Raw genomic sequence first — 16,635 nt, forward strand, 5'->3', positions numbered from 1 at the left:
CTTGGCACCATATTTCGTGACATCAAAGGTATTGGGCAGAGCTTCGCTGGTAAAAGCAAACAGCAACAACAGGTATACTGTGCATACATGTGCCTTGGAACCCATGTCTCTCTTTCAAAGGCGCTTCCTCTCTTTCGATATCTATAGCTTATATTGTTTCGTAAATGTTTGTGAATTTCCCCTCCCCCGAAAGGCCTTTTATATGTCAAGTGGCTCGTTTAATTTACTCAAGGTTTATTACAGGCTGTAGCATTTTCACGCATTCCGTTTTCTGTTTTTCCTTCTTTTTTGTTGCTTTAATTGTTTTAGGCGAAAAAAGGCTGCGTGCGCTAGCCTGCAACTAACAACTACAACCTGCGCACTTCTCTCCAAACATATTGTTTTATACTGGAACCCTATATAACTTGCGCAACAACCTTTTTCGTACTTCCGCAATTCTAGTCGTGTTGGACGCGGAAGGATCGGTGTTGCCGCACCCGCAATTCCTTTTCTCGCGCGTGCATACGCACTGTTTTCTGACAAGTACAAGAAAAAAAAAAAAAGAAAGAAGAAAAGAGGAAAGAAAAAAAAAACTTACGGCATCTTTTCTCTCTTTTCTTGAGTGAAGACACACCGTAATATTTTATGCATACTTTATTTCAGCGTCGACAATATATTCAGCTTCGGTTGTAATCATTTTCTTTTAAATGGAACGCAGCAAAAAGAAAAAAAAAAAAAAAGAAATTCACAAGGAGCTTTGTAGCACATTTCGTCTCCTTACAGCGGTATATATAAAGAATCAACAAATGAGTGCATTAGCATCCTCCCGGAATCAACTTTCCTATAATCCTAGGCTTAACATTTGTACAAACAGATTTTGCAGATCCCTTAGATCCGGTGTACTTGAGGTTAACGTTAGAAAGCACAATGTCCTTGCATGGTACGCTGCTGCTGCACGTAATTTGAACGGCCGTGGGCGTTCTTGACGATCCTTGAATATTCTTGAAGCTGACGTCGCTGATTTGAACTTTTGATGGCTTCTGAAAAAAGGCACAATATTTTAGTATAAATGTATTCTTCTAGCCAACATCACACAACTATATGATCTCCATGAATAAACATTAATAATAAAAAAGATTCCCCTTTTTGGTTGAAAAAAAATGAAAATTAAAAAGTTACCTTCCGATTGCATAGGTTCCATGGGCAGTACATTTGATCTATAATGATGGGATTGCTGACGTTCTGCATGACGATGTCCTCGAAATGGATATTCGACGCAATGCCACCATACAATGCGGGCCAAGTCTTAATTCTCACGCCATTGTCAGTGTCGTATATTGTGCAATTCTTTACATAAATTCCGGACACAGGTTCTTCCTTCTCGTACTTTCCTAAGCTTCCAACACTAATGCCATGCCCGTGTCCGCACCTTACATTTGTGATTCGTACTTGCTTGCTCCCCTGGCCAATGGAGATGCAATCATCACCGGTGACAATGTTTGAATTAATTATGTTGATCCCCTCCGATCGTCCAATGTGAATTCCATCGGTGTTGAGACTATGTCCCGGGGCTTTCACTGAAAACCGCTGGAAGGTGAGGTTTTTGCTGCCGAGGACATTGACGTGGAACTGCTTGCTATCGATGGAAGTTACGTCCTCAACTATGCTGTTGGTGACGAAGTCAAACCGTAGGTTCTGGTACAGTTTTGATACAGCAATTACGCAAAGAAAACATTATTAGTATTGCTGCCATGAACGGGTCTATGAATGGCTGTTGTTTTGTAAAGTAGCATTCGGTTTTGCTTACAATTGGAAGTGGTGTCTTGCATCTGTCGCCACAGTGCGCTCGCTCCCAAGCAATTTCTCCTTGTCCGTCGAAGGCCCCGCCACCGGATACCGTTAATCGGTCCAGGTATCTCAATGTAACCCAGCTATTCTTGCTGTGTTGGCTAGCTTTTGCTGGCGCCACCAACGTTCCTTCCACTTGAAGATGCATGGCACCCTTGCAAGGGCCTATCAAATCCACCACGCCTAAAAAGTACTTCCCTTTTGGTACCACGACTTTGCCGGAACCCGCTGCTGCACATCCCTCTTTCCACGCACTCAATAAAGCCTAAAAACGAAAACGGGAATGAAAAACCTGGCCGCAACAATCTAGGAAATACCGTCGCGATATCGAGAATCGAATTTACTTCCATACCTTAGTGATATCCGATCCTGCCTTGGCACCATATTTCGTGACATCAAAGGTATTGGGCAGAGCTTCGCTGGTAAAAGCAAACAGCAACAACAGGTATACTGTGCATACATGTGCCTTGGAACCCATGTCTCTCTTTCAAAGGCGCTTCCTCTCTTTCGATATCTATAGCTTATATTGTTTCGTAAATGTTTGTGAATTTCCCCTCCCCCGAAAGGCCTTTTATATGTCAAGTGGCTCGTTTAATTTACTCAAGGTTTATTACAGGCTGTAGCATTTTCACGCATTCCGTTTTCTGTTTTTCCTTCTTTTTTGTTGCTTTAATTGTTTTAGGCGAAAAAAGGCTGCGTGCGCTAGCCTGCAACTAACAACTACAACCTGCGCACTTCTCTCCAAACATATTGTTTTATACTGGAACCCTATATAACTTGCGCAACAACCTTTTTCGTACTTCCGCAATTCTAGTCGTGTTGGACGCGGAAGGATCGGTGTTGCCGCACCCGCAATTCCTTTTCTCGCGCGTGCATACGCACTGTTTTCTGACAAGTACAAGAAAAAAAAAAAAAGAAAGAAGAAAAGAGGAAAGAAAAAAAAAACTTACGGCATCTTTTCTCTCTTTTCTTGAGTGAAGACACACCGTAATATTTTATGCATACTTTATTTCAGCGTCGACAATATATTCAGCTTCGGTTGTAATCATTTTCTTTTAAATGGAACGCAGCAAAAAGAAAAAAAAAAAAAAAGAAATTCACAAGGAGCTTTGTAGCACATTTCGTCTCCTTACAGCGGTATATATAAAGAATCAACAAATGAGTGCATTAGCATCCTCCCGGAATCAACTTTCCTATAATCCTAGGCTTAACATTTGTACAAACAGATTTTGCAGATCCCTTAGATCCGGTGTACTTGAGGTTAACGTTAGAAAGCACAATGTCCTTGCATGGTACGCTGCTGCTGCACGTAATTTGAACGGCCGTGGGCGTTCTTGACGATCCTTGAATATTCTTGAAGCTGACGTCGCTGATTTGAACTTTTGATGGCTTCTGAAAAAAGGCACAATATTTTAGTATAAATGTATTCTTCTAGCCAACATCACACAACTATATGATCTCCATGAATAAACATTAATAACCAAAAAGATTCCCCTTTTTGGTTGAAAAAAAATGAAAATTAAAAAGTTACCTTCCGATTGCATAGGTTCCATGGGCAGTACATTTGATCTATAATGATGGGATTGCTGACGTTCTGCATGACGATGTCCTCGAAATGGATATTCGACGCAATGCCACCATACAATGCGGGCCAAGTCTTAATTCTCACGCCATTGTCAGTGTCGTATATTGTGCAATTCTTTACATAAATTCCGGACACAGGTTCTTCCTTCTCGTACTTTCCTAAGCTTCCAACACTAATGCCATGCCCGTGTCCGCACCTTACATTTGTGATTCGTACTTGCTTGCTCCCCTGGCCAATGGAGATGCAATCATCACCGGTGACAATGTTTGAATTAATTATGTTGATCCCCTCCGATCGTCCAATGTGAATTCCATCGGTGTTGAGACTATGTCCCGGGGCTTTCACTGAAAACCGCTGGAAGGTGAGGTTTTTGCTGCCGAGGACATTGACGTGGAACTGCTTGCTATCGATGGAAGTTACGTCCTCAACTATGCTGTTGGTGACGAAGTCAAACCGTAGGTTCTGGTACAGTTTTGATACAGCAATTACGCAAAGAAAACATTATTAGTATTGCTGCCATGAACGGGTCTATGAATGGCTGTTGTTTTGTAAAGTAGCATTCGGTTTTGCTTACAATTGGAAGTGGTGTCTTGCATCTGTCGCCACAGTGCGCTCGCTCCCAAGCAATTTCTCCTTGTCCGTCGAAGGCCCCGCCACCGGATACCGTTAATCGGTCCAGGTATCTCAATGTAACCCAGCTATTCTTGCTGTGTTGGCTAGCTTTTGCTGGCGCCACCAACGTTCCTTCCACTTGAAGATGCATGGCACCCTTGCAAGGGCCTATCAAATCCACCACGCCTAAAAAGTACTTCCCTTTTGGTACCACGACTTTGCCGGAACCCGCTGCTGCACATCCCTCTTTCCACGCACTCAATAAAGCCTAAAAACGAAAACGGGAATGAAAAACCTGGCCGCAACAATCTAGGAAATACCGTCGCGATATCGAGAATCGAATTTACTTCCATACCTTAGTGATATCCGATCCTGCCTTGGCACCATATTTCGTGACATCAAAGGTATTGGGCAGAGCTTCGCTGGTAAAAGCAAACAGCAACAACAGGTATACTGTGCATACATGTGCCTTGGAACCCATGTCTCTCTTTCAAAGGCGCTTCCTCTCTTTCGATATCTATAGCTTATATTGTTTCGTAAATGTTTGTGAATTTCCCCTCCCCCGAAAGGCCTTTTATATGTCAAGTGGCTCGTTTAATTTACTCAAGGTTTATTACAGGCTGTAGCATTTTCACGCATTCCGTTTTCTGTTTTTCCTTCTTTTTTGTTGCTTTAATTGTTTTAGGCGAAAAAAGGCTGCGTGCGCTAGCCTGCAACTAACAACTACAACCTGCGCACTTCTCTCCAAACATATTGTTTTATACTGGAACCCTATATAACTTGCGCAACAACCTTTTTCGTACTTCCGCAATTCTAGTCGTGTTGGACGCGGAAGGATCGGTGTTGCCGCACCCGCAATTCCTTTTCTCGCGCGTGCATACGCACTGTTTTCTGACAAGTACAAGAAAAAAAAAAAAGAAAGAAGAAAAGAGGAAAGAAAAAAAAAACTTACGGCATCTTTTCTCTCTTTTCTTGAGTGAAGACACACCGTAATATTTTATGCATACTTTATTTCAGCGTCGACAATATATTCAGCTTCGGTTGTAATCATTTTCTTTTAAATGGAACGCAGCAAAAAGAAAAAAAAAAAAAAGAAATTCACAAGGAGCTTTGTAGCACATTTCGTCTCCTTACAGCGGTATATATAAAGAATCAACAAATGAGTGCATTAGCATCCTCCCGGAATCAACTTTCCTATAATCCTAGGCTTAACATTTGTACAAACAGATTTTGCAGATCCCTTAGATCCGGTGTACTTGAGGTTAACGTTAGAAAGCACAATGTCCTTGCATGGTACGCTGCTGCTGCACGTAATTTGAACGGCCGTGGGCGTTCTTGACGATCCTTGAATATTCTTGAAGCTGACGTCGCTGATTTGAACTTTTGATGGCTTCTGAAAAAAGGCACAATATTTTAGTATAAATGTATTCTTCTAGCCAACATCACACAACTATATGATCTCCATGAATAAACATTAATAATAAAAAGATTCCCCTTTTTGGTTGAAAAAAAATGAAAATTAAAAAGTTACCTTCCGATTGCATAGGTTCCATGGGCAGTACATTTGATCTATAATGATGGGATTGCTGACGTTCTGCATGACGATGTCCTCGAAATGGATATTCGACGCAATGCCACCATACAATGCGGGCCAAGTCTTAATTCTCACGCCATTGTCAGTGTCGTATATTGTGCAATTCTTTACATAAATTCCGGACACAGGTTCTTCCTTCTCGTACTTTCCTAAGCTTCCAACACTAATGCCATGCCCGTGTCCGCACCTTACATTTGTGATTCGTACTTGCTTGCTCCCCTGGCCAATGGAGATGCAATCATCACCGGTGACAATGTTTGAATTAATTATGTTGATCCCCTCCGATCGTCCAATGTGAATTCCATCGGTGTTGAGACTATGTCCCGGGGCTTTCACTGAAAACCGCTGGAAGGTGAGGTTTTTGCTGCCGAGGACATTGACGTGGAACTGCTTGCTATCGATGGAAGTTACGTCCTCAACTATGCTGTTGGTGACGAAGTCAAACCGTAGGTTCTGGTACAGTTTTGATACAGCAATTACGCAAAGAAAACATTATTAGTATTGCTGCCATGAACGGGTCTATGAATGGCTGTTGTTTTGTAAAGTAGCATTCGGTTTTGCTTACAATTGGAAGTGGTGTCTTGCATCTGTCGCCACAGTGCGCTCGCTCCCAAGCAATTTCTCCTTGTCCGTCGAAGGCCCCGCCACCGGATACCGTTAATCGGTCCAGGTATCTCAATGTAACCCAGCTATTCTTGCTGTGTTGGCTAGCTTTTGCTGGCGCCACCAACGTTCCTTCCACTTGAAGATGCATGGCACCCTTGCAAGGGCCTATCAAATCCACCACGCCTAAAAAGTACTTCCCTTTTGGTACCACGACTTTGCCGGAACCCGCTGCTGCACATCCCTCTTTCCACGCACTCAATAAAGCCTAAAAACGAAAACGGGAATGAAAAACCTGGCCGCAACAATCTAGGAAATACCGTCGCGATATCGAGAATCGAATTTACTTCCATACCTTAGTGATATCCGATCCTGCCTTGGCACCATATTTCGTGACATCAAAGGTATTGGGCAGAGCTTCGCTGGTAAAAGCAAACAGCAACAACAGGTATACTGTGCATACATGTGCCTTGGAACCCATGTCTCTCTTTCAAAGGCGCTTCCTCTCTTTCGATATCTATAGCTTATATTGTTTCGTAAATGTTTGTGAATTTCCCCTCCCCCGAAAGGCCTTTTATATGTCAAGTGGCTCGTTTAATTTACTCAAGGTTTATTACAGGCTGTAGCATTTTCACGCATTCCGTTTTCTGTTTTTCCTTCTTTTTTGTTGCTTTAATTGTTTTAGGCGAAAAAAGGCTGCGTGCGCTAGCCTGCAACTAACAACTACAACCTGCGCACTTCTCTCCAAACATATTGTTTTATACTGGAACCCTATATAACTTGCGCAACAACCTTTTTCGTACTTCCGCAATTCTAGTCGTGTTGGACGCGGAAGGATCGGTGTTGCCGCACCCGCAATTCCTTTTCTCGCGCGTGCATACGCACTGTTTTCTGACAAGTACAAGAAAAAAAAAAAAGAAAGAAGAAAAGAGGAAAGAAAAAAAAAACTTACGGCATCTTTTCTCTCTTTTCTTGAGTGAAGACACACCGTAATATTTTATGCATACTTTATTTCAGCGTCGACAATATATTCAGCTTCGGTTGTAATCATTTTCTTTTAAATGGAACGCAGCAAAAAGAAAAAAAAAAAAAAAGAAATTCACAAGGAGCTTTGTAGCACATTTCGTCTCCTTACAGCGGTATATATAAAGAATCAACAAATGAGTGCATTAGCATCCTCCCGGAATCAACTTTCCTATAATCCTAGGCTTAACATTTGTACAAACAGATTTTGCAGATCCCTTAGATCCGGTGTACTTGAGGTTAACGTTAGAAAGCACAATGTCCTTGCATGGTACGCTGCTGCTGCACGTAATTTGAACGGCCGTGGGCGTTCTTGACGATCCTTGAATATTCTTGAAGCTGACGTCGCTGATTTGAACTTTTGATGGCTTCTGAAAAAAGGCACAATATTTTAGTATAAATGTATTCTTCTAGCCAACATCACACAACTATATGATCTCCATGAATAAACATTAATAATAAAAAGATTCCCCTTTTTGGTTGAAAAAAAATGAAAATTAAAAAGTTACCTTCCGATTGCATAGGTTCCATGGGCAGTACATTTGATCTATAATGATGGGATTGCTGACGTTCTGCATGACGATGTCCTCGAAATGGATATTCGACGCAATGCCACCATACAATGCGGGCCAAGTCTTAATTCTCACGCCATTGTCAGTGTCGTATATTGTGCAATTCTTTACATAAATTCCGGACACAGGTTCTTCCTTCTCGTACTTTCCTAAGCTTCCAACACTAATGCCATGCCCGTGTCCGCACCTTACATTTGTGATTCGTACTTGCTTGCTCCCCTGGCCAATGGAGATGCAATCATCACCGGTGACAATGTTTGAATTAATTATGTTGATCCCCTCCGATCGTCCAATGTGAATTCCATCGGTGTTGAGACTATGTCCCGGGGCTTTCACTGAAAACCGCTGGAAGGTGAGGTTTTTGCTGCCGAGGACATTGACGTGGAACTGCTTGCTATCGATGGAAGTTACGTCCTCAACTATGCTGTTGGTGACGAAGTCAAACCGTAGGTTCTGGTACAGTTTTGATACAGCAATTACGCAAAGAAAACATTATTAGTATTGCTGCCATGAACGGGTCTATGAATGGCTGTTGTTTTGTAAAGTAGCATTCGGTTTTGCTTACAATTGGAAGTGGTGTCTTGCATCTGTCGCCACAGTGCGCTCGCTCCCAAGCAATTTCTCCTTGTCCGTCGAAGGCCCCGCCACCGGATACCGTTAATCGGTCCAGGTATCTCAATGTAACCCAGCTATTCTTGCTGTGTTGGCTAGCTTTTGCTGGCGCCACCAACGTTCCTTCCACTTGAAGATGCATGGCACCCTTGCAAGGGCCTATCAAATCCACCACGCCTAAAAAGTACTTCCCTTTTGGTACCACGACTTTGCCGGAACCCGCTGCTGCACATCCCTCTTTCCACGCACTCAATAAAGCCTAAAAACGAAAACGGGAATGAAAAACCTGGCCGCAACAATCTAGGAAATACCGTCGCGATATCGAGAATCGAATTTACTTCCATACCTTAGTGATATCCGATCCTGCCTTGGCACCATATTTCGTGACATCAAAGGTATTGGGCAGAGCTTCGCTGGTAAAAGCAAACAGCAACAACAGGTATACTGTGCATACATGTGCCTTGGAACCCATGTCTCTCTTTCAAAGGCGCTTCCTCTCTTTCGATATCTATAGCTTATATTGTTTCGTAAATGTTTGTGAATTTCCCCTCCCCCGAAAGGCCTTTTATATGTCAAGTGGCTCGTTTAATTTACTCAAGGTTTATTACAGGCTGTAGCATTTTCACGCATTCCGTTTTCTGTTTTTCCTTCTTTTTTGTTGCTTTAATTGTTTTAGGCGAAAAAAGGCTGCGTGCGCTAGCCTGCAACTAACAACTACAACCTGCGCACTTCTCTCCAAACATATTGTTTTATACTGGAACCCTATATAACTTGCGCAACAACCTTTTTCGTACTTCCGCAATTCTAGTCGTGTTGGACGCGGAAGGATCGGTGTTGCCGCACCCGCAATTCCTTTTCTCGCGCGTGCATACGCACTGTTTTCTGACAAGTACAAGAAAAAAAAAAAAAGAAAGAAGAAAAGAGGAAAGAAAAAAAAAACTTACGGCATCTTTTCTCTCTTTTCTTGAGTGAAGACACACCGTAATATTTTATGCATACTTTATTTCAGCGTCGACAATATATTCAGCTTCGGTTGTAATCATTTTCTTTTAAATGGAACGCAGCAAAAAGAAAAAAAAAAAAAAAGAAATTCACAAGGAGCTTTGTAGCACATTTCGTCTCCTTACAGCGGTATATATAAAGAATCAACAAATGAGTGCATTAGCATCCTCCCGGAATCAACTTTCCTATAATCCTAGGCTTAACATTTGTACAAACAGATTTTGCAGATCCCTTAGATCCGGTGTACTTGAGGTTAACGTTAGAAAGCACAATGTCCTTGCATGGTACGCTGCTGCTGCACGTAATTTGAACGGCCGTGGGCGTTCTTGACGATCCTTGAATATTCTTGAAGCTGACGTCGCTGATTTGAACTTTTGATGGCTTCTGAAAAAAGGCACAATATTTTAGTATAAATGTATTCTTCTAGCCAACATCACACAACTATATGATCTCCATGAATAAACATTAATAACCAAAAAGATTCCCCTTTTTGGTTGAAAAAAAATGAAAATTAAAAAGTTACCTTCCGATTGCATAGGTTCCATGGGCAGTACATTTGATCTATAATGATGGGATTGCTGACGTTCTGCATGACGATGTCCTCGAAATGGATATTCGACGCAATGCCACCATACAATGCGGGCCAAGTCTTAATTCTCACGCCATTGTCAGTGTCGTATATTGTGCAATTCTTTACATAAATTCCGGACACAGGTTCTTCCTTCTCGTACTTTCCTAAGCTTCCAACACTAATGCCATGCCCGTGTCCGCACCTTACATTTGTGATTCGTACTTGCTTGCTCCCCTGGCCAATGGAGATGCAATCATCACCGGTGACAATGTTTGAATTAATTATGTTGATCCCCTCCGATCGTCCAATGTGAATTCCATCGGTGTTGAGACTATGTCCCGGGGCTTTCACTGAAAACCGCTGGAAGGTGAGGTTTTTGCTGCCGAGGACATTGACGTGGAACTGCTTGCTATCGATGGAAGTTACGTCCTCAACTATGCTGTTGGTGACGAAGTCAAACCGTAGGTTCTGGTACAGTTTTGATACAGCAATTACGCAAAGAAAACATTATTAGTATTGCTGCCATGAACGGGTCTATGAATGGCTGTTGTTTTGTAAAGTAGCATTCGGTTTTGCTTACAATTGGAAGTGGTGTCTTGCATCTGTCGCCACAGTGCGCTCGCTCCCAAGCAATTTCTCCTTGTCCGTCGAAGGCCCCGCCACCGGATACCGTTAATCGGTCCAGGTATCTCAATGTAACCCAGCTATTCTTGCTGTGTTGGCTAGCTTTTGCTGGCGCCACCAACGTTCCTTCCACTTGAAGATGCATGGCACCCTTGCAAGGGCCTATCAAATCCACCACGCCTAAAAAGTACTTCCCTTTTGGTACCACGACTTTGCCGGAACCCGCTGCTGCACATCCCTCTTTCCACGCACTCAATAAAGCCTAAAAACGAAAACGGGAATGAAAAACCTGGCCGCAACAATCTAGGAAATACCGTCGCGATATCGAGAATCGAATTTACTTCCATACCTTAGTGATATCCGATCCTGCCTTGGCACCATATTTCGTGACATCAAAGGTATTGGGCAGAGCTTCGCTGGTAAAAGCAAACAGCAACAACAGGTATACTGTGCATACATGTGCCTTGGAACCCATGTCTCTCTTTCAAAGGCGCTTCCTCTCTTTCGATATCTATAGCTTATATTGTTTCGTAAATGTTTGTGAATTTCCCCTCCCCCGAAAGGCCTTTTATATGTCAAGTGGCTCGTTTAATTTACTCAAGGTTTATTACAGGCTGTAGCATTTTCACGCATTCCGTTTTCTGTTTTTCCTTCTTTTTTGTTGCTTTAATTGTTTTAGGCGAAAAAAAGGCTGCGTGCGCTAGCCTGCAACTAACAACTACAACCTGCGCACTTCTCTCCAAACATATTGTTTTATACTGGAACCCTATATAACTTGCGCAACAACCTTTTTCGTACTTCCGCAATTCTAGTCGTGTTGGACGCGGAAGGATCGGTGTTGCCGCACCCGCAATTCCTTTTCTCGCGCGTGCATACGCACTGTTTTCTGACAAGTACAAGAAAAAAAAAAAAAGAAAGAAGAAAAGAGGAAAGAAAAAAAAAACTTACGGCATCTTTTCTCTCTTTTCTTGAGTGAAGACACACCGTAATATTTTATGCATACTTTATTTCAGCGTCGACAATATATTCAGCTTCGGTTGTAATCATTTTCTTTTAAATGGAACGCAGCAAAAAGAAAAAAAAAAAAAAAGAAATTCACAAGGAGCTTTGTAGCACATTTCGTCTCCTTACAGCGGTATATATAAAGAATCAACAAATGAGTGCATTAGCATCCTCCCGGAATCAACTTTCCTATAATCCTAGGCTTAACATTTGTACAAACAGATTTTGCAGATCCCTTAGATCCGGTGTACTTGAGGTTAACGTTAGAAAGCACAATGTCCTTGCATGGTACGCTGCTGCTGCACGTAATTTGAACGGCCGTGGGCGTTCTTGACGATCCTTGAATATTCTTGAAGCTGACGTCGCTGATTTGAACTTTTGATGGCTTCTGAAAAAAGGCACAATATTTTAGTATAAATGTATTCTTCTAGCCAACATCACACAACTATATGATCTCCATGAATAAACATTAATAATAAAAAAGATTCCCCTTTTTGGTTGAAAAAAAATGAAAATTAAAAAGTTACCTTCCGATTGCATAGGTTCCATGGGCAGTACATTTGATCTATAATGATGGGATTGCTGACGTTCTGCATGACGATGTCCTCGAAATGGATATTCGACGCAATGCCACCATACAATGCGGGCCAAGTCTTAATTCTCACGCCATTGTCAGTGTCGTATATTGTGCAATTCTTTACATAAATTCCGGACACAGGTTCTTCCTTCTCGTACTTTCCTAAGCTTCCAACACTAATGCCATGCCCGTGTCCGCACCTTACATTTGTGATTCGTACTTGCTTGCTCCCCTGGCCAATGGAGATGCAATCATCACCGGTGACAATGTTTGAATTAATTATGTTGATCCCCTCCGATCGTCCAATGTGAATTCCATCGGTGTTGAGACTATGTCCCGGGGCTTTCACTGAAAACCGCTGGAAGGTGAGGTTTTTGCTGCCGAGGACATTGACGTGGAACTGCTTGCTATCGATGGAAGTTACGTCCTCAACTATGCTGTTGGTGACGAAGTCAAACCGTAGGTTCTGGTACAGTTTTGATACAGCAATTACGCAAAGAAAACATTATTAGTATTGCTGCCATGAACGGGTCTATGAATGGCTGTTGTTTTGTAAAGTAGCATTCGGTTTTGCTTACAATTGGAAGTGGTGTCTTGCATCTGTCGCCACAGTGCGCTCGCTCCCAAGCAATTTCTCCTTGTCCGTCGAAGGCCCCGCCACCGGATACCGTTAATCGGTCCAGGTATCTCAATGTAACCCAGCTATTCTTGCTGTGTTGGCTAGCTTTTGCTGGCGCCACACGTTCCTTCCACTTGAAGATGCATGGCACCCTTGCAAGGGCCTATCAAATCCACCACGCCTAAAAAGTACTTCCCTTTTGGTACCACGACTTTGCCGGAACCCGCTGCTGCACATCCCTCTTTCCACGCACTCAATAAAGCCTAAAAACGAAAACGGGAATGAAAAACCTGGCCGCAACAATCTAGGAAATACCGTCGCGATATCGAGAATCGAATTACTTCCATACCTTAGTGATATCCGATCCTGCCTTGGCACATATTTCGTGACATCAAAGGTATTGGGCAGAGCTTCGCTGGTAAAAGCAAACAGCAACAACAGGTATACTGTGCATACATGTGCCTTGGAACCCATGTCTCTCTTTCAAAGGCGCTTCCCTCTCTTCGATATCTATAGCTTATATTGTTTCGTAAATGTTTGTGAATTTCCCCTCCCCCGAAAGGCCTTTTATATGTCAAGTGGCTCGTTTAATTTACTCAAGGTTTATTACAGGCTGTAGCATTTTCACGCATTCCCGTTTTCTGTTTTTCCTTCTTTTTTGTTGCTTTAATTGTTTTAGGCGAAAAAAGGCTGCGTGCGCTAGCCTGCAACTAACAAACTACAACCTGCGCACTTCTCTCCAAACATATTGTTTTATACTGGAACCCTATATAACTTGCGCAACAACCTTTTTCGTACTTCCGCAATTCTAGTCGTGTTGGACGCGGAAGGATCGGTGTTGCCGCACCCGCAATTCCTTTTCTCGCGCGTGCATACGCACTGTTTTCTGACAAGTACAAGAAAAAAAAAAAGAAAGAAGAAAAGAGGAAAGAAAAAAAAAACTTACGGCATCTTTTCTCTCTTTTCTTGAGTGAGACACACCGTAATATTTTATGCATACTTTATTTCAGCGTCGACAATATATTCAGCTTCGGTTGTAATCATTTTCTTTTAAATGGAACGCAGCAAAAAGAAAAAAAAAAAAAAAGAAATTCACAAGGAGCTTTGTAGCACATTTCGTCTCCTTACAGCGGTATATATAAAGAATCAACAAATGAGTGCATTAGCATCCTCCCGGAATCAACTTTCCTATAATCCTAGGCTTAACATTTGTACAAACAGATTTGCAGAATCCCTTAGATCCGGTGTACTGAGGTTAACGTTAGAAGCACAATGTCCTTGCATGGTACGCTGCTGCTGCACGTAATTGAACGGCCGTGGGCGTTCTTGACGATCCTTGAATATTCTTGAAGCTGACGTCGCTGATTTGAACTTTTTGATGGCTTCTGAAAAAGGCACAATATTTTAGTATAAATGTATTCTTCTAGCCAACATCACACAACTATATGATCTCCATGATAAACATTAATAACCAAAAAGATTTCCCCTTTTTGGTTGAAAAAAAATGAAAATTAAAAAGTTACCTTCCGATTGCATAGGTTCCATGGGCAGTACATTTGATCTATAATGATGGGATTGCTGACGTTCTGCATGACGATGTCCTCGAAATGGATATTCGACGCAATGCCACCATACCAATGCGGGCCAAGTCTTAATTCTCACGCCATTGTCAGTGTCGTATATTGTGCAATTCTTTACATAAATTCCGGACACAGGTTCTTCCTTCTCGTACTTTCCTAAGCTTCCAACACTAATGCCATGCCCGTGTCCGCACCTTACATTTGTGATTCGTACTTGCTTGCTCCCCTGGCCAATGGAGATGCAATCATCACCGGTGACAATGTTTGAATTAATTATGTTGATCCCCTCCGATCGTCCAATGTGAATTCCATCGGTGTTGAGACTATGTCCCGGGGCTTTCACTGAAAACCGCTGGAAGGTGAGGTTTTTGCTGCCGAGGACATTGACGTGGAACTGCTTGCTATCGATGGAAGTTACGTCCTCAACTATGCTGTTGGTGACGAAGTCAAACCGTAGGTTCTGGTACAGTTTTGATACAGCAATTACGCAAAGAAACATTATTAGTATTGCTGCCATGAACGGGTCTATGAATGGCTGTTGTTTTGTAAAGTAGCATTCGGTTTTGCTTACAATTGGAAGTGGTGTCTTGCATCTGTCGCCACAGTGCGCTCGCTCCCAAGCAATTTCTCCTTGTCCGTCGAAGGCCCCGCCACCGGATACCGTTAATCGGTCCAGGTATCTCAATGTAACCCAGCTATTCTTGCTGTGTTGGCTAGCTTTTGCTGGCGCCACCAACGTTCCTTCCACTTGAAGATGCATGGCACCCTTGCAAGGGCCTATCAAATCCACCACGCCTAAAAAGTACTTCCCTTTTGGTACCACGACTTTGCCGGAACCCGCTGCTGCACATCCCTCTTTCCACGCACTCAATAAAGCCTAAAAACGAAAACGGGAATGAAAAACCTGGCCGCAACAATCTAGGAAATACCGTCGCGATATCGAGAATCGAATTTACTTCCATACCTTAGTGATATCCGATCCTGCCTTGGCACCATATTTCGTGACATCAAAGGTATTGGGCAGAGCTTCGCTGGTAAAAGCAAACAGCAACAACAGGTATACTGTGCATACATGTGCTTGGAACCCATGTCTCTCTTTCAAAGGCGCTTCCTCTCTTTCGATATCTATAGCTTATATTGTTTCGTAAATGTTTGTGAATTTCCCCTCCCCCGAAAGGCCTTTTATATGTCAAGTGGCTCGTTTAATTTACTCAAGGTTTATTACAGGCTGTAGCATTTTTCACGCATTCCGTTTTCTGTTTTTCCTTCTTTTTGTTGCTTTAATTGTTTTAGGCGAAAAAAGGCTGCGTGCGCTAGCCTGCAACTAACAACTACAACCTGCGCACTTCTCTCCAAACATATTGTTTTATACTGGAACCCTATATAACTTGCGCAACAACCTTTTTCGTACTTCCGCAATTCTAGTCGTGTTGGACGCGGAAGGATCGGTGTTTGCCGCACCCGCAATTCCTTTTCTCGCGCGTGCATACGCACTGTTTTCTGACAAGTACAAGAAAAAAAAAAAAAGAAAGAAGAAAAGAGGAAAGAAAAAAAAAACTTACGGCATCTTTTCTCTCTTTTCTTGAGTGAAGACACACCGTAATATTTTATGCATACTTTATTTCAGCGTCGACAATATATTCAGCTTCGGTTGTAATCATTTTCTTTTAAATGGAACGCAGCAAAAAGAAAAAAAAAAAAAGAAATTCACAAGGAGCTTTGTAGCACATTTCGTCTCCTTACAGCGGTATATATAAAGAATCAACAAATGAGTGCATTAGCATCCTCCCGGAATCAACTTTCCTATAATCCTAGGCTTAACATTTGTACAAACAGATTTTGCAGATCCCTTAGATCCGGTGTACTTGAGGTTAACGTTAGAAAGCACAATGTCCTTGCATGGTACGCTGCTGCTGCACGTAATTTGAACGGCCGTGGGCGTTCTTGACGATCCTTGAATATTCTTGAAGCTGACGTCGCTGATTTGAACTTTTGATGGCTTCTGAAAAAAGGCACAATATTTTAGTATAAATGTATTCTTCTAGCCAACATCACACAACTATATGATCTCCATGAATAAACATTAATAACCAAAAAGATTCCCCTTTTTGGTTGAAAAAAAATGAAAATTAAAAAGTTACCTTCCGATTGCATAGGTTCCATGGGCAGTACATTTGATCTATAATGATGGGATTGCTGACGTTCTGCATGACGATGTCCTCGAAATGGATA

General features: G+C 42.3%; 1 protein-coding gene and 1 pseudogene across 1 annotated transcript; both read right to left on the reverse strand.

The window, feature by feature from the left end:
* Positions 1 to 437: 437 nt before the first annotated feature.
* On the reverse strand, positions 438 to 2,782 carry LOC122724000 (exopolygalacturonase-like). Its single transcript, XM_043958150.1, has 7 exons — positions 2,778 to 2,782; positions 2,617 to 2,715; positions 2,180 to 2,246; positions 1,787 to 2,092; positions 1,159 to 1,674; positions 852 to 1,019; positions 438 to 515 (listed from the first exon to the last, which is right to left on the reverse strand). Exons 1-7 carry the CDS (start codon positions 2,780 to 2,782, stop codon positions 438 to 440), a joined length of 1,239 nt encoding a protein of 412 aa, XP_043814085.1.
* Positions 2,783 to 14,311: 11,529 nt separating this feature from the next.
* Positions 14,312 to 16,037, reverse strand: LOC122724093 (annotated as a pseudogene).
* Positions 16,038 to 16,635: the final 598 nt, after the last annotated feature.

This window comes from Manihot esculenta, chromosome 7, assembly GCF_001659605.2.
Source record: "Manihot esculenta cultivar AM560-2 chromosome 7, M.esculenta_v8, whole genome shotgun sequence".
NCBI lineage: Eukaryota > Viridiplantae > Streptophyta > Magnoliopsida > Malpighiales > Euphorbiaceae > Manihot > Manihot esculenta.